This window comes from Physeter macrocephalus, chromosome 20, assembly GCF_002837175.3.
Source record: "Physeter macrocephalus isolate SW-GA chromosome 20, ASM283717v5, whole genome shotgun sequence".
Taxonomy (NCBI): Eukaryota; Metazoa; Chordata; class Mammalia; order Artiodactyla; family Physeteridae; genus Physeter; species Physeter macrocephalus.
In genome coordinates, this window is record NC_041233.1 from 37895422 (window position 1) to 37919348 (window position 23927).

A 23927-nucleotide genomic window follows, 5' to 3' on the forward strand; every position below is an offset into this window, starting at 1 on the left:
GGTAAGCTGTGACGAAGTGAGAGAGTGGCATGGACATATATACTACCAAATGTAAAATAGATAGCTAGTGGGAAGCAGCCGCATAGCACAGGGAGATCAGCTCTGTGCTTTGTGATCACCTAGAGGGGAGGGTGGGAGGGAGGGAGATGCAAGAGGGAAGAGGTACGGGAATATATGTATATGTAGAACTGATTCACTTTGTTGTAAAGCAGAAACTAACACACCATTGTAAAACAGTTATACTCCAATAAAGACGTTAAAAAAAAAAGAATAGCACTACAGGAAAAGGAAAAAGGAAATGATGAAAGTAAGAACTAATCCAGGTAACTTATGAACACAATATTTGACTAATATGTCTTCAGTCTTGGGCAAGGAGGAAAGAATTGCAAACAATTCCCGGACTCTCTTTACTAGATTTGCTTACCATAGTAGTACAGGTGAAGCAATTCTGAAACTATTTTAAAATATATTTCACGTTCGAACAAATGAGTTAATTTGTTGATGCTGCTGGGGAGCTGTAGTTCTCAGTATGGAAGAGAGAATAAACAAACATGGAATGGGAAAAGACAAAAAAGAACTCTGTGGTGATTGATAGATTGAAATGGAAGGCACTGGTATGTACTCATGACTTCTAAAATATGTACATTTGTGTGTGTGTGAGTGTGTGTGTGTGTGTGAGAGAGAGAATGTGCATTTCTTAGTTTTGTCTGCTGAAAGGGCCAAAAAGAAGAAATCTTAGTAATGAGCACATCTAGTGCCCAGATGTTGGTCTCTAATACCATTCCACCTAAACGGAGCTGTATTCCTCAGGGAATACCTGATTCCATGGTTAGGACAGGACAGGTACAAGATGAACCCAGAATGTTTTATTATACCAGAAAGTGAAGAAGTGCTCAAAAACGGGAAAATTGATGGATGTTTGTCACAAGGATATAGGAGCCAGTTTGAAGGAGCTCCTATTAGCCAAATCTGGACAAGCTAAGCACGAAAATATTATGTACAGTAATAACTTAAAATCACTGAAAAAATATAAATTCTTGAGTTCACAATAATATATAATAAATAGAGAGAAAGAAGGGCTTTTACTCACAGGAGAAAGCCAAAGACTAACTGGTTAAGTCAGGAAGGAGTGCTAGAACGAGATAATCCTCTTTTTGCAACCATCATGGCAAAGATCAATAAAGGATGCTAAACCTAAGGGAAATTTTGTCTCAAAGTGTCTTCCTACAGACTACTTATTAACTACAAGAGGAAAAAAACTCTGCAACAGTGGAAAAATCAGATAACACCTTGACTGGGTGATCAAAATTAACATCACTAATGGGGTCAGATGACTACTAAGTGCCTCCAGACACTATCACCTATGTACTGCTCTGATCAAGAATGCATAATATAACCCTAATTATGAGGACACAGCAGATAAACTCAAGGAATGTTGTATTCTTCAAACATGTCAATGTCATAAAAGAAAGACAAAGAAAGGCTGTGGAAATACTCCAGATTCAAAAGGAGGCTCAAAGACTAACTAAATGCAGTACCTGACCCTGGACCCTGTATTGGAGGGCAAAAGGGCTACAGCGGGTTTGATTAGGGCACCTGATAAAATTGCAACACAGATGAGAAGATAAAAATATTATATCAATGTACATTTATGAATTTATAACTAATGTGTTTATATAAGAGAACAGGAAAAACACACTAGTATTTAGGAACGGGGGTATAATGTATGTAACTTAAGCTCAAATCCTTCAGAAAAAAATTGTATATAATACACAAGCATATACGTACATAAACATACAGAGTTTAACTTTTTGTAACTTTGTAAATTTGAAATTATTTTCAAATAAAAAGTTAAAAAAATTATGTAGGAAAATATTTTTAAGATGAACTAGTAAATTTGATACAGCTGAGTATCCCCAAATTTGGGAACAATCTAAGACATTAGAATACATGTGAGATTCTAAAATACCAAAGTATTTCCTAATTTCCAAACTAGTATTTATTGAGTATCCCCAACATGTGAGGTACCATGACTAGGCCTCATTAATCTTGGAGTGTTGAAAGTAATTATCTCAAAATAGAGATACGTTTTAATTAAAACCAGTCAACCAACTTGTACATACATTAAAGCTTCAGTGCACTCAATTTTAAAAGGTTCCTAATTAACCTAAACTACATATAAAAAGGGAAACGAATGAATCGTTATCTTCTTCTACCAAGAGGTATCATTTTTTAATCTTTTGGTTTGAATGAAATTTGGCTTTAAGTATTTCCTATTTAAGAGACAGAGAGGAGAGAGAGACCCAAAGAATACTCCTTTTAGTCCTACTTCCTCCTTACATACAGAAATACTAGATCACTGGTCATTTGCCATTTATGAAATAAAATATTAATAAAGACATTTAAAATGTATCTCCCTATAGAGTTTAAGTTTTAAATGCTTCACAGGCCATTTTGTCCCTGTGGATAGGCTCCTGGAGCTAAGCTTGACAGATCTACCAAAAAAGAGGCTGGATCGTAATAAGAGAACCAGTTCACATTACATTCTTGATTTCATATCCATTTCTGTTTGGGTACACATGGTAACAAAAGCTGGGACTGGAGCCTGAAGACCTGAGCTTAGGCCTTGCCCTTCTGCTAGCTATCTAAGCTCTATGACTTTGGGCAAGTCACTTAACTCTCCTGCCTGCATTTTCCCCATCTGTGTAATGAAGAAGTTGAATCAGATGATCCCTAAAGACTCTTTCAGAGTATAATTCCATAATCTCTTATAATTTTTCTCCTTGCATTGGATATTAGACTATAAATACACAAAGGAAATTTTCAGAAATTTAAATTAATCTTGACCTTAAATACATCAGTAATCACTAACAAAAGATCATTTTAAACAGAACTGTCTTCAGACCTCACTACATCCCCAAGATCTTTGCAAATCTACACAATTATGTCTCACAATTTAAGTGAACTCTCCTGTATCACAAGTTAGATGAGAATAAATCACAAATCTAATAGGGTGTATGGACTGACTCCAAGTATGACATAAAACCATCAAATTCTAACTTCAAGCACAACTAGGTGCCAAAATAATCACTTAAATTAACCTGCAGGGAGCTTGGTTTTAATTTTCTTTTTGGCATCAATGTTAAGCTGTGAAAATTCTTCAAATAAATATGAATAATGTCAAAAAACAATTCAGTGTCCTCTTGTAACAAATGAACCAAACAAAAAATGAGTAAAACCATGGATACTTTTATACCACAGGTATGGTCTGAGGCCATTAGCATGTAACATTAGTAACAACTGGTAACATTGAGCTCTATATTGTAGCATGCTGAATGTTCTTGCAGTTTTTTTTAAAGGACAAACTCAAGATTCACAAGGATTAACTCACTTAATCCTTACAAAAACTGAATAAATGTTAGTATTATTTCCATTTTGAAAATCAGGAAATATAAAGGCACCAAAAGATTAATTAACCTGTCTAAGGTCACAGAGCCAGAAAGCAGTGGAGCTAAAATTTCTATTTGTCAAATAGAAATTCATTAAGCTTATTTTATTTGCAAGTCACTTTTAGGTAGTGAATGGGGATAGAAAAGAATATGCACAGGACTGCATCAAGACAGCTTCAAATTATGGTAAACTAGCAATGGCATAATCTTTCACAAGTCAGATAACACAGTATGGAGAGGTACAAAAAATAAACACTGAGGATGTGCAATGAGAAATTGACAAAAACACAATAGAAAGAACTTTAGAGCACCACTTGATTCCTTCAGAAAGCAGGCAGACAAAACTAGAAAAATATAGGGTCTGATCTAATAGGTATAGAATCCAACAGACAAAGTATAAATTCTATACCCTTCAGAGACATCTTTTCAAGTGCCAACATAATATATACAACAATTATGTTAGGCCACAAGTAAAAGCTCAAAAAACTCTTAAAAAGTAGAGATAATATTATCTATACTCTTTGATTACAATGCAATAAAATTAGAAATAAGAGAGGAAACAAACATAATTTGCTTTAAAAACCATTTAGAAATGGTTTCAAGTTATCTCCTAAAAATCTCATGCGTGCCTGGTGGTACACTTAGGGGGCAGGAGCCCACTCAACAGTCTCTACTGAGATGGGATAAATAATGCTTCAAAAAACAAACAAAAAAAGCAAAAAACAGTGCTTCTACTCTAACAATGAGAAAAGGCCAAGTAATCTACAGAATCGTAACTTTTCCTGAGTCTACCAGAGAGCTGAGTTTTCAAGGCAACCTAAGTACAACAAGCTCTACCAAGAAGAGACAAAACACATGAACTATTATCTTGAAAGAACACAGGAGAAAGAGGTAGCTACCATAGAAATGGGTGAGAATAAAATTTTGAAAGCCAAGTGTGAACTGGAGGTGGGGGTAGTGTCACTTTGGAATAGCTATGAGCCCCAGAAAGGAGAATTCACATTCACTCAAAAGCTCTTTTCCACGGGACCCCATAGGGTCCTCAGAAAGATGAGGGGACAGGCAGGAGGACAGAGAGAGCCCCTTTGGTTCCACAAGCCTGCAGGAGGTAACTGGCTGCTGCTGGAGGACAGGCATCAAGCCCCTCTTCCCTATGTCCCTTCTTTCCTACCCTCTGGCTCATAGGGCCATTGGCTGCCTGGGACAGAAAGCTGTTAATCAATGTCTGTTGAATGAATGAATATATGAAAAATATTCTCTTACTAGTTGTTAGCATAATGTACAATGAAAGCCATTCAAAATTAAATTGTTACAAATTGAAAAACTCATGCACAGGCAACAAGCATGTTAAAAAATATTTAGCCTTATTTCTAATAAAGGAAATGTAAGTTTAAGTGTTTATATATGCCCATGTTCTCCCTCCATGAAGTTTTTTGTTTGCTTGTTTTAACTGTCCTTCCTCCCTTCTTTCTTATAGGGTAGGGATAGCATCTGATGGTTCAGGTGAGTCTTCCTGAAACATTACTAAGACCTAGGGACAGATAAAGATGGCCAGTTCAGAGAAATTAATATTGGCCCTGTCTTTAGCTGCTCTCAAAGGGTTTTTGTTTACCAACTTTATTTAATCTATCAATACTTTGAACTGGATCATACCTTCTGATTCTTCTCTGTGCACCTGCTCTGCCTCCCTAATGTTGGTTTATCAGCGAACATCTCTTTCTTAATGCTCTCTTCTCTTGGAAATTAATCTAGGATTTAAATGCTCCCTTGCTCATGTCTGCTATGTGGCTAATGAGAAAGTGGGCTTATAAAAGAGGGGTTTATACAGTTCCGACGGCTGACTTTTTTTTTTATACAATCGTAATATAATTGACATATAGCATTATATTCATTTCAGGTGTACAACATAATGATTAGGTATTGGTATATATTGCAAAATGATCACCACAATAAATCTAGTTAACATCCACCACCACACATAGCTACTTATTTTTTGTGGTGAGAACTTGCAAGATTTACTCTTTTAGCAACTTTCAAATATACAATACAGTATTATTAACTATAATCACCATGCTGTACATTACATCCCCACGATTTATTCATTTTATAACTGGAAGTCTGTACCTTTTGACCTCTTTCACCCATTTTGCGCACTCTCCATCCTATACCTCTGGCAATCACTGATCTGTTCTGTATATCTAAAAGCTCTTTTTTTTTTTTTTTAAGGTTCCACATATAAGTGAGATCATATGGTATCTATCTCACTTAGCATCATTCTTTCAAGGTCATCCATGTTGTTGAGAACATTTTTAATAAGATTTTTTTAAATTACAAAAACAGTAACAGATTTGATGCAATCTCTATCAAAATATCAATGGCATTTTTCACAGAAATAAAATAATTCTAAAATTTGTATGGAAACACAAAAGACCTTGAATAGCCAAAGCAATTTTTGACAAAGAATAACAAAGCTGGACAAATCACACTCCCTGATTTCAAACTCTACTACAAAGCTACAGTAGTCAATACAGCATGGTACTGGAATAAAAACACACACACAGATCAATGGAACTGAATAGAGAGCCCAGAAATGAACCCATATTTATATGGGCAATTAATCTATAACAAAGGAGGCAAAAATACACAATGGGGAAAAGACAGCCTCTTCAATAACTGATGTTGGGAAAACTGGACAGCTACATGCAAAAGAATTAAACAGGACCACTTTCACATACCATATACAAAAATAAATTCAAAATGGATTAAAAGTAACACCTAAAACCACGAAATTTCTAGAAGAAAACATAGGCAGTATGCTCTTTGACATAAGTCTTAGCAATATTTTTTGGATGTCTCCTGAGACAATGAAAACAGAAGCAAAAATCAACAAATGGGACTAGAGCAAACAAAAAAGCTTTTGCACAGTGAAGGAAACAAAAAAAACGAAAAGGGCCACCTACTGAACGGGACAAGATATTTGCAAATGATATATCCAAAAGGGGTTAATATCCAAAATATACGAAGAACTCATACATCTCAACGCCAAAAAAACAGCCAGGTTAAAAACTGGCCAGAGGACCTAGATAGACATTTTTCCAAAGACATACAGATGGCCAAGAGGCACATGAAAATATGCTCAACATCACTAATCATCAGGGAAATGCAAGTCAAAACCACAATGAAATTGCACCTCACACCTTTCAGAATGGCTACTATCAAAAGACAACAAATAAGTGTTGGTGAGGATGTGGAGAAAAGGGAACCCTTGTGTACTGCTGATGAGAATATATATTGATGCAATATATATGGAATATAGTATGAAGTTTCCTCAAAAAATTAAAACTAGAACTACCATACAATCCAGCAATTCCACTTCTGGGTATTTATCTGAAGAAAATGAAAACACTAATTAGGAAAGTATATGTACCCCTATGTTCATTGCAACATTATTTACAATAGCAAGATATGGAAGCAATCTAAGTGCCCATCAATAGATAAGTGGATAAAGATGTGGTGTATATATACAATGAAATATTACTTGGCCATAAAAAAGAATGAAATCTTGCCATTTGCAACAACATGGGTGGACCTAGAGGGTGTTATGCTAAGTGGAATAGAAAGACAAATACTGTATGATTTCACTTATGGGTGCAATCTAAAAACAAAAAATAAATGAACAAACATAACCAAACAGAAACAGAGTAATAGATACAGAGAACAAACAGGTGGCTGCCAGAAGGGAGGGGGTAGGGAGGAGGAGGGAAATAGGTGAGGCAGAAGAGGTATAAACTTCCAGTTGCAAAATAAATGAGTCATGGGTATGAAACGTACAGTGTAGGGAATACAGTCAGTAATTACGTAAGATCTTTGCATGGTGACAGAAGACAACTAGACTTATCATGGAGATCATTTTGAAATATATAGAAATATAGACTCACTATGTTGTATACCAGGAGCTAACGTAGTGTATGTAGGTCAATTATACTTCAAAAACAAATAAACAAACAAACTCATAGGAAAATATGATCAGATTTCTGGCTACCAGAGGCAGGAGGTTGGGGGAAAGAGAATTAGATGAAGGTAGTCAAAAGGTACAAACCTCCAGTTATAAGATAAATAAGTACTAGGAATATAATGTACAACATAATAAAGATAATTAGCACTGCTGTACATTATAAATGAAAGTTGCTAAGGGAGTAAAGCCTGAGAATTCTCATCACATGGAAAACAGTTTTTTTCTACTTCTTTAATGTATATATATGAGATGATAGATGTTCACTAAACCTACTTGATATTCATTTCATGATGTATGTAAGTCAAATCATTATGTTGTACACCTTAAAATTATATAGTTCTGTATGTCAATTATATTTCAGTAAAGCTGGAAAAAACCAACAAAACAATATATGCTCACAACAGAAAAATAATCTCGATAATTGAGAAAATTACACAATGAGAATCTTGTGTATACTATACTACCCTTAATAGTCACCAGAGCAAGCAAAGCCGCAGTCTTAGAGAAAGGCTTTTATGCCATGAAGAAAAGAAACAAAATGAACAGATTTATAAAGCTTCCCAAATTGTCCATCACAAATGACCAAGGCTTATGGTAGACCTGGTTTCTGGATTGATGACATGAATCTACTCATTTATTTTACTTAAGAGAAAAACAGAAAAAAGTGTCTGTCATAAGATCAATAAGCCCAGAGTGAAAAACAGGTTTCCTCAAACAAATTCAGGATGATAAAGAGTTTCATAAAATAAAACCCAGAAATTCCTTCTTCTTTAGACATTCAAAACACCAAAACTGACAACATGTGGTTTTTGTTTTTGAATATGAAGAAAATATGGGTGAAAGCCTTTAGAATAAAGGAATAGAGATTTTTCTAAGCATGCCACAAAAATGTAAACACATAAAACATAACTCCATGTGACAACAACTCAACAGGCTGAAATACATAAACCCCATGAGTATCCTTTGTAATAAAATTATAATAGCACCTTCCTGGGTTCTGTGAGTCATTCTAATGAATTATCAAACCTTAGAGGCATTGGTTGTGGAAAACTCCCAAGACTGGTAGCCAGCTGATAAGAGGTGCAGGTGGGTGGGGGGACACCCCCTCCCCAGACTTGCAGCTAGAGTCTGCAGTAGGGGCAGTCTTGTGGAGGATGGGTGTCCTTAACCCGAGGGTCTGTACTAACTCCAGGGAGTTAGTGTCAAGACTGTACTGTAGCACACCCAGCTCATGTCACCAGCTGGGCTGACAAAGAATAGTAACCATCCTAAGTAATAATGTAATACTATTCTCTATAACTGACACTCCTGAGAGGAAAGCAAACGTCATAATATGGTAAACGACCAATAGCTTTGTTGATAGGTTTGTGATTTTTCTACTATAAACAATAAAGGGAAAGAAATGTTTATCCTTCTTGAGTACCCAAATGCCTCCTTATCTATGCCATTCATGCAGCTCTCCCAAGCTATAGTCCCACACACTGTGTACCTCTATTAAAGCACTCATTGCTATGTGCTGCATTTGTCTATGCCTCTCTCTCATATGCTAGACTGTGAATTCCAAAGTAGGGACTACATCTTATTCACCTTTGTATTCTCAGAGCCTACCACAGTGCCTAGAGAGTGGCAGATGTGCCGTAAGTTTGGTGAATGAACCGAGTCAGTCATCAAATAGCTCTGTCCATAAAAAAATCACTTCTGTAAAGGAACATGCTTGAATGGGTGCTTTGGTTTGAAACTTCATAGTAATTTTGGCCTCCTCCCTCTCTTTATTCAACTAAATACTGTGTCTTATAGATCAAAGATATAAGTGACCTCTGCAGGTAAATAGTAAATAAAAATTCGGATTCCTTCATATACAATAAGAAAAAAAAGGATGGTGTCAAATATTCTTTTTCTCTTCTTTTAGATCTTTGTGGTTTGTGGTTAGAAATCCGGTTTGAAGGACTAACTCTTCTCCTTAGTCAAAATACTATTATCCTTCTTATAACAACTGATTGACTCACCTTTTAATCTAGCATCGCCCCCAAAGGCACCACAGCCCCAGTTTCCTGTGGCCACTGCAGAAAGATTCTCTGAAGAAACTCCAGGACGAAGAAATCCACAGTAAGCCTGCAGGATGAAAGAAATATCAAAGCACGTGAATGACTAGACACTAACAGTATTTCTGACTGATGTACTAGCATCAGTATCCATTATCAAGCTTATGTTCTCTCTCTCTCCTCTTTTTTTCCTAGGGGCCAAAGTAGAGGGGAAAAAGAGAGAATCCTGGGATTACATAAGGAAGAGAGTAAGAAATGATCAGTTCTATTTATTTGCTTTGATGCTGGGCAAATCAAAGCCCTTAAACCATTACAGGTCTCAGTTTCTTTTTACAATTCAAACAAATATAAAGGAAAATATCAGAGATATTTTAAGAACTAATGGAATCCCAATCACAAACCACAAGGGACTAAAGAACAGAAAGGCATTTAAGACACTGTTTTATTTGAAAACTTTTGATTACTATTTTTTTCATTAAGGTAAAGAGTTACTACTATTATGCTTCCTCACCACCGTCTCTCTCTGAATTATTGGGACTTAAATAACTGTGATTAGCTTTTAAATGTGCTTCCTGCCACTGAAATGCTTAAACAACTATGTATAAAATGAGCAAGTAACTATATATAAAAAGGATTCCTATACCTGGTTACAAGATAACCTTTAATATCCCTTCCAGCTCCAAGATCCTCTAGTTTCACAGCTCTGTTTTAAGCTAGAATATTTTAAAATTTGCCAGTAACCTGAGAAAAGTACAATATATCCTGAGGATGCTAAGTTTTAATTAAATGAACAGCTAATTTTGTATATGAGAAGACTGCAGTTTAAGGTCTCAGAGTTTCTGATTTCTATTTCTTTGCTGTCAGACAAGTTGGTCTTTCTGCCTCCAAAGGGTTCTTAGTTTTCTGAAACTATCAGACTATATTAAGAGGTTTAAAATAATAGCAAAGCAAATCTCCCCTGGTCCTTCTCAAGTACCAAACAAAGCCTAAAATATAGCTTATGTATAATAGTAAATAAAATAGAAAGAATGATGTGTGACAAATGTTCCCAGAGAAAAACCAAGGATAAAGAAAGATGCTTCTATGAAACCCACACATAGTAATACTGTAAATTGCTCTCTGAAGTTGCTACAAGGGTATAAAAATGTATTTTATACCTGTCTGGGTGGATTAACAAGGCTATTCCTTCCACCCCCTCCTAGGCTGTAAATCCTGACAGATATTAATTATAAGTTGGTACCAGACCATTACTCAACACTGTGGTACAGAGCTTACACTAGAACTCACAAATTACCTGTATAATCAGATGCATGGAGCATCTGAAAATCTCTTTCAGGTCAAAACTATCAAAGAGCTCAATTTTTTTGAGTAGGTTCTTGAAAGATACAGTCTCTGCCTTTATGCCAACAAGGGGGTGAACAGACTTTCTGTCAGAATAGACATAACTTTGCCACTTGCTTTCCTGTCAAATTCTCCAAATATACCTAGAAGAAGAGGAAGATTTCTTAGCCTCCTAGTTTGTGTCATCTGTTTTATACCATCAGAATGGTTTTAGTTTCTTTCACACTGCTATCTCTACATATCTGGGCTAACTTTTCTTTAATGAGCAAAAATAGCTGAGTAAAACTAAGGCCTAACAACAGAGAATTTGAAACATTTAGATTATTAGAAGCAAAATCTAACCAATTTTACTTTAAAAAAAAAAACTATCTTGAAAAATGACCATAACAAAAAAAACCCTATAAAACTGAAATTAACCTGCATTTGGTGTTCTGATTAAGTAAAATAAAACTTTAAAAATGTAATCAGATAGAAATTAAATGATATAAAATACATAGTAGTTAGGTATAAAGAATAATTGTGATGATTAAATACAAAATTCTTTTTTTACTGAAGTATAATTGATTTACAATATTATATTAGTTTCAGGTGTACAGCAGAGTGATTCAGTATTTTTACAGAATATACTCAATTAAAAGTTATTACAAGGGCTTCCCTGGTGGTGCAGTGGTTGAGAGTCCGCCTGCCGATGCAGGGGACACAGGTTCGTGCCCCGGTCCGGGAAGATCGCACATGCCACGGAGCGGCTAGGCCCGTAAGCCATGGCCGCTGAGCCTGCGCGTCCAGAGCCTGTGCTCCGCAAAGGGAGAGGCCACAACAGTGAGAGGCCCGTGTACCGCAAAAAAACAAAAAACAGAAAACAAAAAAACCCAACAACAACAACAAAAGTTATTACAAGATAATGGCTGTAACTCCCTGTGCTATACAATATATCCTTGATGCTAATCTATTTTATACACAGTAGTTTGTATCTCTTAATCCCATACCCCTAATATGCCCCTCCCCGCCTTCCCTCTACCCTTTGGTAACCACTAGTTTGTTTTCTATATCCGTGAGACTGTTTCTGTTTTGCATATACATTTGTTTGTATTATTTTTTAGATTCCACATTTAAGTGATATATAGTATTTGTCTTTCTCTGTCTAACTTATTTCACCAAGCGTAATATTCTCTAGGTCCATCCACTTTGCTGTAAAAGGCAGAATTTCATTCTTTTTTATGGCTGAGAAATATTTCATTGTTTACATTATCCATTTGTCTGTTGATGGGCAGGGCACTTGGGTTGCTTCCATATCTTGGCTACTGTTACAAAATTCTTTTATTCTGTTTGAACCAACCAATTCTCTATGATGGCCTAGTGGGGTGGGATGGGGGGGCACAGGGAGGGAGGACATTATATAATGTAAATACATTATACTGTTTGCTACATTAATAATTTAACAATTTTTGTCCTAAAGAGTTGTTCATGACTTCCCTGGTGGCGCAGTGGTTAAGAATCCACCTGCCAATGCAGGGGACACAGGTTCAAGCCCTGGTCTGGGAAGATCCCACATGCCGCGGAGCAACTAAGCCCGTGCACAACAACTACTGAGCCTGTGCTCTAGAGTCCGCGAGCTACAACTACTGAGCCACGTACCACAACAACTGAAGCCCGCGTGCCTAGAGCCCATGCTCCACAACAAGAGAAGCCACCACAATGAGAAGCCCACTCACTGCAACGAAGAGTAGCCCCCGCTCTCTGCAACTACAGAAAGCCTGCGTGCAGCAACAAAGACCCAACGCAGCCAAAACTAAAATAAATTTTTTTAAAAAAGAGTTGTTTATATGAAATCAATCTATCATACTCGTCTAACTTAAACTAATACAGAGTTGGTACTGATAATGATTTTCTGATGTTTTAGAATACTGTGATTTCTTAAAAACAAACGTAACATAAAAAGTTCCTTAAGAATCTTCTGGAAGGGAATAAAATAATAAGAGTCTTAAAATTATACTTAGATTCAGTAACAGTAATTTTATAAATTTCTTCTTTTGTTAAGTTTCTTTTATTTGATTAAATAACAACTGTACAAAGATGTCTACTACATTATAGATAACAGAGAAAAACTTGGGACCACCTATTAGTTCAAAAACAGTAGCTAAGTCCTAGTATATCAATCCAACCAATTTTGTGGCCATTACACATATTATTATGGGGATTTCCCTGTCAGTCCAATGGTTAAGACTCTGTGCTCCCCCTGCAAGGGGCACTGGTTCAATCCCTGGTCAGGGAACTAAGATCCCTCATGCCATGTGGTGCAGCCAAAAATAGATAGATAGATAGATAGACAGATAGACAGATAGATAGACAGATTAAAAAAGATCAAATTTATTTAAAAAACATCATGAAGATCATTAGAAAGTATGAAAAATACAATTTATGGATAAATTAAATAGATAAATACAATATTATAGGTAACTTTTGTACACATTTATATGAAAATTAGTATTCATGTGGAAAGACCTACAAAAATGAAAACAATTATTTGAAAGGTAAAAATTATAGATGATTTTTTTATCTTTAAAATAATTGTAACATTAGTAAATTGATTTTGCCTTTTTAAGATGCAATATAGGGACTTCCCTGGTGGCAGAGTGGTTAAGAATCCGCCTGCTAATTCAGGGGGACACGGGTTCGAACCCTGGTCCGGGAAGACCCCACATGCCGCGGAGCAACTAAGCCCACGCACCACAACTACTGAGTCTGTGCTCTAGAGCCCACGAGCCACAACTACTGAAGCCCGTGCATCGCAACAAAGAGTAGCCCCTGCTTGCCGCAACTACAGAAAAGCCCACGTGCAGCAACAAAGACCCAATGCAGCCAAAGATAAATTTTTAAAAATAAGTATAAATAAATAAATTAAAAATTTTTAAAAAGATGCAATATAAAATGAAAACACCATGTAGACCTTAGATTTCTCATGTGTGAAATCAAAGATTAGATTAGGTTTCTCTATGGTTATCCTGATTCTATACATTGAGAAACTTAAGGGAAAGCTCATTAAAAATGATACATTTTGAACTAATATTCCTGAAAAGTAAAGTAACACAGACTTCAAGAAAAGATTATAAATGATCAAATGTTGAGCTTCTTAGAATTATCAGCAGCAAGTATTGATCAGTTGTGTTAATCAAGCTCTGATTTGTACAATCCCCTTCCAAATTTGGTGATAACAACAAAAAAAATCTGACTTGAATGAAATAAAACTTCTATTGCTAGGTTATTTAAAGACTCAAGTCTTTTTCTATAAAGTATGTCTCATAAGGACTCTATATTGTACAAATGTTTTTCAGTGTTGGTAATACTTACAACTAACTTAACCTATTCACATATACCAAGGCTTCCCACATCTTTAAAATTTCTGGTGTCTTTGAGGATGGGAAACTGAAGGTTAGTGCTATCCAAGTAAATGTAGAGAGTATCAGTTAGCCATGGGCAATTTAAAAAGAGAAGATTTATTTATGTCCAGTGTTATCTTTTAAAAAGATCATATTTATAGATAATTTCTAAAAGTGAATGATCTAGCTCCTCCAGGAAAGTATTTGTGGGAATATAAATGTTATCATGGAAAAAAAAGGGGAACCTTTAAGACTTCCCTAGTGGCGCAGTGGTTAAGAATCTGCCTGCCAATGCAGGTGACATGGGTTCGAGCCCTGGTCCGGGAAGATCCCACATGCTGCAGAGCAACTAATCTCGTGCGCCACACCTACTGAGCCTGCAAGCCACAACTACTGAGCCTGCGCTCTAGAGCCTGCAAGCCACAACTACTGAGCCCACGTGCCGCAGCTACTGAAGCCCATGTGCCTAGAGCCCATGCTCTGCAACAAGAGAAGCCACCGCAATGAGAAGCCCATGCACTGCAACAAAGAGTAGCCCCTGCTCGCTGCAACTACAGAGAGCCCGCGTGCAGCAACAAAGACCCAATGCAGCCAAAAATAAAATTTTTTAAAATGTTAAAAAAAAAAGGGAGCCTTTAAATGTGTGTTAATGTACGATAATGGTTAAATACATTTTCTTTTCATATGCTTCTCTCCAAACTTTTCATGTATTTCTCTGCCATAACAAAATACCATGGACTGACTTAAATAATAGACATTAATTTTCTCACAGTTTTGGAGACTAGAAGTTGAAGATCAAGGTGTCAGCATGTTTGATTTCATTTGAGACCTCTCTCCTTGGCTTGCAGATGGTCACCTTCATGCTGTGCCCTCATATGATCTTTATTCTGTGGGCATGCACCCCTGATTTTTTTTCTATGCCCTAATCTCCTCTTCTTATTAGGATACTAGTTAGATTGGATTAGGGTGCTCCCTGGCATCATTTTGACTTAATCACATCTCTATACATTCTGACCTACTGGGGTAAGGGCTTCAACATATGAATTGTGGGCGGGTGGGGGGGGGACCCATACCTACTGCTTATATAAATGTCTTCTAGTATCAATGACCATGTGACAAATTCACATACACATCTGATGAAAACCTAAATATAAATCTTCTTATTCTACTTGATATGCTATGTAATAAAAACATCATGTGCTTGGAGACAACTGCTTTTAGGCAAGAGTTTAGAACAGTGAACGCAAGCTCACAATTAAAAGGTACCTAGTATGATAAAAGATATTCCTCAGTAATAACAGGTAAAAGAAATTGTATCTGTTGATATATCAAAGAATAGTCTTTTTGGATAGCTTTTTTTTTTTTAAGAAGGTGTTGGGGGTAGGAGTTTATTAATTAATTAATTTATTTTTGCTGTGTTGGGTCTTCGTTTCTGTGCGAGGGCTTTCTCTAGTTGTAGCAAGCAGGGGCCACTCTTCATCGCGGTGCGCAGGCCTCTCACTATCACGGTCTCTCTTGTTGCGGGGCACAGGCTCCAGACACGCAGGCTCAGTAGTTGTGGCTCACGGGCCTAGCTGCTCCGCGGCATGTGAGATCCTCCCAGACCAGGGCTCAAACCCGTGTCCCCTGCATTAGCAGGCAGATTCTCAACCACTGCGCCACCAGGGAAGCCCTGGCTAGCTTTTATGAGGAATTACTTAAAAGAAAAATGGAATCTGTGTGTAAGTTGAACTTTGGAAAATAGTGCATTTACTCTTCAAACTTTTATGAGATTCCTTTGAGAACTTCAAACATTAAAATAACCTAATAAATTATATATTAAAAAAACATGTTTAACAGTAAATTAGATTCTTGAGTACATTAGAATATGATAATAAATGTAATTATATTTGAAATATCTACTAAGTTTTAAGTGTACTAAAGTCTTTCTGGATTATTTGGTTATTTTACTAACAATGTGAGAGGCAAGGCGGTTGAGCTGGGATAAGCAGAGCACCACAGAGAGGTCATTCCTGTGGTAAGACCCAGGGAAAAGATGTGAAGATGATATACTGAATGTCACACATGCCAATCCAAGGGCAGTCCCAGTCCTCCTGCAATGGCACACCTAGTCTGCTGTCATTCCCAGAAGTCTGTGTAGGGATTGGCACATGGGTAGTAATGCAAAACCACAACCTCATCATCTTAATAATGAATTTCATGACCAAATCCTACTCATGGAAGTTAAACAATGGTTTTCAGAACTGGGTCAGTCTTCTTGGCTGTGAGAGTAATTTGAGAAACTAAAGAAGACATAAACTGTTTTGGTAAGGCCCTATCTATCTAGAGAATAGACTTAGAACACTATTGTATGACAGTTTATTTACTATGGTTAACAGTAGTAAAAATTTAAACTAACAATAGGTCTGGCTCATTTTTCTATTTCTGTAACACAATGAATAAAAAAAGAAAATGACTATAGGAGACAAAACTAAGTAGCACAGAAAACCACAGATTCCATCATAAATATGTCAAATTACCAAATAAATAAATAATTTACATGTCAGTCTTACCTACACTAGTACAACAGTGACTTGACTTTCATGGTTTATCTGTTTTAATCCTGATAAGCACACCTTGTAGAGAAAAATGTCATTGGGCAGGTCTGATAAAAACTTTCAGGGTTCATTCATTTCTATATGGTTTTACAATGATAATGTTCCAAAGCAACTAAATGTACTTGATGAGATAAATGCATGTGTGGGGCTTAATATCAAGCAACAGTCTATCTGGCATCAGTGATCAAACAATTACGAAATGGAAAGTACATCCTGTACAAGCTGACAGACCCATTAAATCAGGAGAGCTGTGGGCAGACGTACTGACACTGCAAGAATTACCAGAAAGCATTAATTTCAGCATTAATAAAATGGCAGTAAATAAATGACAGCTGCCAGATGAACTAAGAAATAAGGTTACTGGCCTTGTTAAGCTCGCGTCTGATTTTCTCAGGCACAAACTGGTCGAGGTAGCGTCTGAAGTGAAGGGCATCGATGGCAACGATTTCAGTGCCGCGCCGCTGCCAGTCATCCCTGGGGCAGGACAGATGGGGGAAGATGGGGAAAGGTACTCACAAAATAAAACCCTCACAAGGGTCAGGTTTCTGAGACTTTGGCAGGGTTAATACATTACAAACAAACCAGGGGATATACATCTCAGCAAATCAGGAGGGTAGAAAAACACCATTTTATTTTTAAATTCCAAGGCATACATATTGTGGACTGCCAGGCATTAAACAGTAAAATGAAAAAATAGTACATATTATAAACAGACACATCATTAACAATGAGTCTTCGAGGTTAAAAGATTTCAGGGGCAAACGAAAGGAATTTAGTTCTTTGTTTTGCTCCAATACTAAAGACATGGCATTTGTATCTCAACAACAGCTCATTCCTCCTTTGTTCTGAAAGAACTGCTCTAAGTCATTGAGTTTGTAACATCTCCATTTATTGTCTAAGAACGAATCCCAAGAAGTCAAGTTCTGTAAAAAAATGTGTAATAATTCAGTACAAAATTCTACCTACTGTGCTCAGTTGCTGATTGGGCAAAACTATTTTTAAAAAGGCAAAGAAATCAAAGCAGAGGATAACAATTTGCCCAAGGAGACAGGAAAAACTGGCTGAGATGGTGATTCTGAAAATGTGAAATTCCAAATATTTCATCTCTTTATAAACATGCATATACTGATATGGCAGTCAACTTTTCACACTGAAGAATACCCACAGAAACCTTCATGTTAGTCTGTAAATAATTAACAGGAATTAAACATTCACATGGATAATTGTTGCAACCACATATTTTAACCAAAACAAAGGGAAAGAGACTAGGGACTGGACTTGAGATATTACAAAGATAAGGTTGTATGGCTACATGGGCAATAGCTGATTCTTTCTGCCACAATGGCTCTTTTGCATTGAAACACACATACATAGGCCACACACATTTTCTGTAAAAATTCACCTCTGGTAAACCAACTTTGGGGAAGCAAAACTGTCAAAGTGTAAAAATATATTTCAATAAGAACTAGGAGACTGCAGCAGCAAAATTCAACATAGGTTCTGCTATCAACTGTTTGTGGCATCAGGCAAATTGTCCCAGCATAGGTTTCCCCCACTTAACCTAATCTCACAGAAAAGGTAAGGATAACTAAATAAGCTCTAATTAGTTTGACCTTGGAAGTTAACGTCCACTGGCTGCTTACAGTCAGCAGCTGAGCTGTGCCTTTCTTCTTGGTTTAGACATTTGGCTTTTCTCAGTTGTTCCCTTTGGTATATGGAGATCGTGATAGTGTTTTAAATACTAATGAAACTGTACTATTGAATTTAAGAAGAAAATTATATTTCTGAAATAAGAATAGATGGGAGACAGACTGTACCAGGGTCAAACCCACATTCCTTAGCTTTTGGCCATGAGATGCTAACATCAGAAATGAACTCACCTTTCACTCCTATCTTCGTGGCTCCGGGCCCAACGGTATGTTTCGGCATAGCCTGTGTATTCACTGTACTGTTCAGTACCTGAAACAAATAATGTGACACTATTATTTTTCAGAAAAAATTTTTTTTCGTTTTGAATTTTATTTTAGTTTTTTTATACAGCAGGTTCTTATTAGTTATCTGTTTTATACATATTAGTATATGTATGTCAATCCCAATCTCCCAATTCATCCCACCACCACTGCCCCCAGAAAAAAATTTCTTAAGAACTGCACCTTCTAAAGGGTCTCTGTTAAGAAACAAACAAATAAAAAACCCCGCTGGTCTTAATGACTTGTTATTAGTTCCCATAAAGAAAAAAATGATGCCTCCAAATGCCACCGCAATTATCATACACTGAATGAATGTCCCAAACAACAAAGAAAACAAAATGTCTGTCATACTCATTTTTTTCTTTTATAAGGAGTACATAAAGATTGTGTTTTATAAAAGTCCACTGTCTTCAATGTCAGTGATCAGATGGTTTTTTGTGTTGTTGAAAAAATAAATTTTACATAAAAACATTCCCTAAGAAAAGTGTCAATAAAACTAAATTTAGGATTTGCCTATCAACAGGCAAGGTACTTCAAAGGACTTTGTAAAACTAGGATATTATGCCTGAGAAGACAGGGAGGGAAAAAAGCATAATTAACATTCATCTGATAAAAAGATGTACCAAGCTTGGCACATAACATAGATTTCTAATTCACTGGACCTGAACATATCAAAAGGGATGGTGTCAAAAGTGTTCTATTTAACTAAGTAAATAAGCTCATTCCAACTCCTATGGTCAACTCAGTAATTACGTGACCTGATAAGAATCAACAAAACAGTAAAATTAAAAGCTGAAAACCTTGAGCAAGATTATACTTTTCACATGTTAAAAAAAAAAAAGAAACAAGACAAAAATGAGAACTAAGATTAATGATATTTTTAGTACAGTTGACTCTCAAACAAATGGGTTTGAACTACATGGGTTCCCTTACACTGTAGATTTTTTTCAATAGTAAATACTACAGTACTAGACAATCTGCAGTTGGTTGAATCCACAGAGGTGGTCCCCATATATGAAGGAAATGTGTATTCAAAGTGCTGACTGAAGTTATATACGCATATAAGTTATATGTGAATTTTACGGTACTACTTTTCTCTTCAAAAGATACACTTCAGTGGGATTCCTACCAAAATGAATAAACTGAATCTACTTTTGAAGAAACACTGGGCAAATCCCCCAAAAGAGATATTCTACCAAGTAACTGGCTTCAATGTTTTAAAAATATCAAGGTGAACAAACACAAGGTTGAGAAACTGTCCCAGTTTAAAGGATACATGACAAGTCTATTCAAGGTCTGATCCTGGATTGGACTGTAGACTGGGTGGGGAGAAAGCTACAAAAGATATAATTAGGATAACTGATAGAATATTGACTAGGGATTAGCTAATAGTGTTTTATTAATGTTAAATTTCCTAATTTTGATTAACTATGCTGTGCTAATGTAAGAGAATGTCCTAGTTCTTAGGAAATATACAATAAAATATTTGGGGTAAAAGGGCAGAATGTCTCCAATATACTCCTAGTTCAGGAAAAGAAAATAGAGAAAGAAAGATATAGCAGATGGGGCAGAAACGTAAACTGGTGAATCTGGGTGAAAATTATATGGAAATTCCTTGTATTATTCTTGCAACTTTTTTGTAGATCTGAAAATTTTCATACATAGACAAATATAAACATAGATACACAATATAAGTAAATATTAAATAAAGCTATGAAAAATACTATTCTATTTTTATAAATGATTAAAATATTCCATAATAAAAACTTAAAAGATTTAAACTCAATACTAGAGTTTCTAGTCTATTACTGAGCACACTGTTTCTTAAAAATAATGTTTCAAAATTTTAAATAATTTACAGTTTAATTACTATAAATTCACCTAGTATTTTGGGTAAGATAGTCTGCTACAAATCAAGAAAATAACTACAAAATTAATGGTTGTTTCTGTCAGGCTTCCTTGACACTGTAAGTAGAGCTGGTTGTTCCTTCTTTGTGCTCTGCAGTACTCTGCATACAGCATCAGCAGAGCAATTAACATATTAAATTGCAATCTGCAAATCAATTATATTTCTACACAGTATCAACGAGCAGTCAAAAACTGAAATTTTAAAACTACATTTACAATAACAAGAAATATGAAATACTCAGAGATAAGTCTGAGAAAATGTAAAAGTATACAATAAAAAGTATGTAATATGACTGAGAGAAATTAAATAAGACCTAAATAAACATAAAGATATCTCATTCATGTGTCGAAGACTAAATATTGTTAAGAAGTCAAGTTTTCCCACATACAGATGGCCAATAGGCACACGAAAAGATGCTCAACATTGCTAATTATAAGAGACATGCAAATCAAAACTACAATGAGGTACCACCTCACAATGGTTAGAATGGCCATCATTAAAAAGTCTACAAATAACAAATGCTGGAGAGGGTGTGGAAAAAGGGAACCCTCTAACACTGTTGGTGGGAATGTAAATTGGTGCAGCCACTATGGAGAACAGTATGGAAGTTCCTCAAAAAACTAAAAATAGAGTTGCCATATGATCTAGCAATCCCACTTCTGGGCATATACCCAGACAAAACTATAATTCAAAATAATGATGCACCCCTATGTCCACAGCAGCACTATTTACAATAGCCAAGGCATGGAAACAACCAAAATGTCCAATGACAGATGAATGGATAAAGAAGATGTGTTATGTATATACAGTCCATATATATATAATGGACTATTACTCTCAGCCATCAAAAAGAATGATATAATGCCATTTGCAGCAACATGGATGGACCTAGAGATTATCATACTAAGTGAAGTAAGTCAGAGAAAGACAAATACCATATGATATCACGTATATGTAGAATCTAAAATATGACACAAATGAACATATCTACAAAACAGAAACAGACTCTATGGAGAACAGACTGTGGTTGTCAAGGGGAAGGGAGGGTAGGAGAGGGAAGGAATGGGAGTTTGGGATTAGCAGAGGCAAACTATTATATGTAGGATGGATAAACAACAAGGTCCTATTGTATAGCACAGAGAACTATATTCAATATCCTCTGATAAACCATAATGGAAAAGAATATGAAAATATGTGTGTGTGTGTGTGTATAATTGAGTCACTTTGCTGTACAGAAGAAATTAATACAACATTGTAAATCAACTATACTTCAATAAAATTTTTTTTAAAAGTCATCTTCCCAAATTGATCTATAGATTCAAAACAATCTTAATTAAAATTCAGCAAGCTTTTTTGTAAATATTGACAAACTCATTCTAAAATTCAACAAACAACTCTGAAGAAGAACAAAGTTAGAGGACTCACACTGCCTGATTTCAAGAATTATTATAAAGCTACAGTAATCAAACCAGAAAGAACCAAAAAAACCAAAAAAACAAAAACCCAAATTAATAAATTGGACTTCAAAATTAGAAACTTGTTTTTCAAAAGTCATTGTTAAGATTATGAAAAGACATACTTCATATGTCTGATAAAAGACTTACCTAAAATATATAAAGCACTTCCAAACTCAAGAATAAAAAAAACAAACAACCCAATTAAAACACAGGCAAAAAGATGGCTTCACAAGCATAGCCATATGTCAAAACTTACCTAATTGCACACTTTATTAAATATATACAGTTTGTTGTATGTCAATTATACCTCAATAATCTGACTCCTTCACTAGACTGACAGCTTCTCAAGGGCAGGGATTATATATTATTAACATGTGTGCCTACATTAGCATCTTGTAATGAAAAAATATAGAAGCAGTTGAGTAAGTACTTGCTGCATAAACATAATTAAGGAGCGAAACAGGAAGAACACTGAGGTTAAAATGATGAGTCCAGAAATACTTAATCTGGACTAAGTATTATATAATTGACATATTAAAAAATTCATTTACAAAGACAGTGTGGCATGGCAAAAAGAGCACCACACTGAGATTGAGTCACGAGGAACCCAAAGCAAATCCTTAAGTAACCAAATCTCATTGGACTTCATCTCAACATCTAAAAATTAGGCTTGTCAATAATTCTTATATTGTTTACCTCACAGAATAGCTTGGAAAACCACATAAGATGAGTTTAAAATCCTTCAATACCATACACAGGTTGGTATTGGTGTCATCAGACTTAACTTTGTAAGGGAGTAGAGAAACCAAAGATATATGACTCTATTTATGTGGGGTTTAAAAGACACGTAGTCTACTGGCCTGACTGGGAATAAAGACAGCCGGGAATAGTCCTGTTCTTTTGCTTTTTGCCCTGAAGTGGACAAGCCTCATTTTCCCTGTTTATTATTATTATTAATAATAATAACAATAATAACGCCTACTCTGATCTCTTAATTATGAAAATAAACACCTCTTCTGTCTTTTGAAAAGTGGTTGAAAAATATAAAATATCAATGATCAACTTCTGTTTCAAATTAGGATGGTTTTTGTCTTCTTTCCTAAGAGAAACAAGGTTAGGTTTATTTCCTTCAGGTTTGGGAAATACAAATGCACATACAGATGCTTTTGCTCTAAAATTAAATCCTGAGTTTTCTAAGTAAACATCTTTCAAAATTATGTTGTTTGCTCTGAAAAACAAATGCCCTTAGCTTGCTTTAAATTTAAATTTACTGATAAACTTTTCTGAAAATGCAAAGGTGAACAGTGATAACAGCAAAGAAGAGACAGAAGACAATGACCTTTGTGATAGCTCTCTCTAGGGATATAGCCTTAAGATTTTATACTCAAAGACAGACCTTCACCTAAGTTAAAAATTTTTAAGGAACCCATTTAAATCTTTTAAAGAGCTCATTACAACTTTTTGAGTTCTTAGACTTGATAGTAGTAAGAAAAATTCTTATTTTCTTTTACTAGTAATGAAAGTTTACGATGAACACAGCAAAAAATATTTGGAGATTAAAGAAATTGTACTTACTAATGGGTTATGCCCTTAGAAAGAAGATTTATACAAAAACCATCTATCCCACTTTTATTAGTATCATTAAAACAGTGGTGATTATGCAGCAGAAAAAAAACACTCTTGCCTTTCATTCCCATGATTAATAAAAATTAAGAAAAGCCAAACTCCAACTTTATTTGGATCTTTCCCAATGAGCTGGTGTCATTTAGT

The 23927-nt window shown here is 35.6% G+C and overlaps 1 protein-coding gene across 4 annotated transcripts in view; it reads right to left on the reverse strand.

Moving 5' to 3' along the window:
* PARG (poly(ADP-ribose) glycohydrolase) overlaps positions 1-23927 on the reverse strand; it is a 120995-nt gene that overhangs the window by 9460 nt on the left and 87608 nt on the right. For all 4 annotated transcript variants that reach the window (XM_055081197.1, XM_055081196.1, XM_055081195.1 and 1 more), the window contains 3 exons: positions 18702-18780; positions 17187-17295; positions 9471-9576 (listed from right to left, as the gene is read on the reverse strand). In XM_055081197.1, the coding sequence (XP_054937172.1) occupies positions 9471-9576; positions 17187-17295; positions 18702-18780 (294 nt within the window). The remainder of the gene's footprint in view (positions 1-9470; positions 9577-17186; positions 17296-18701; positions 18781-23927) is intronic.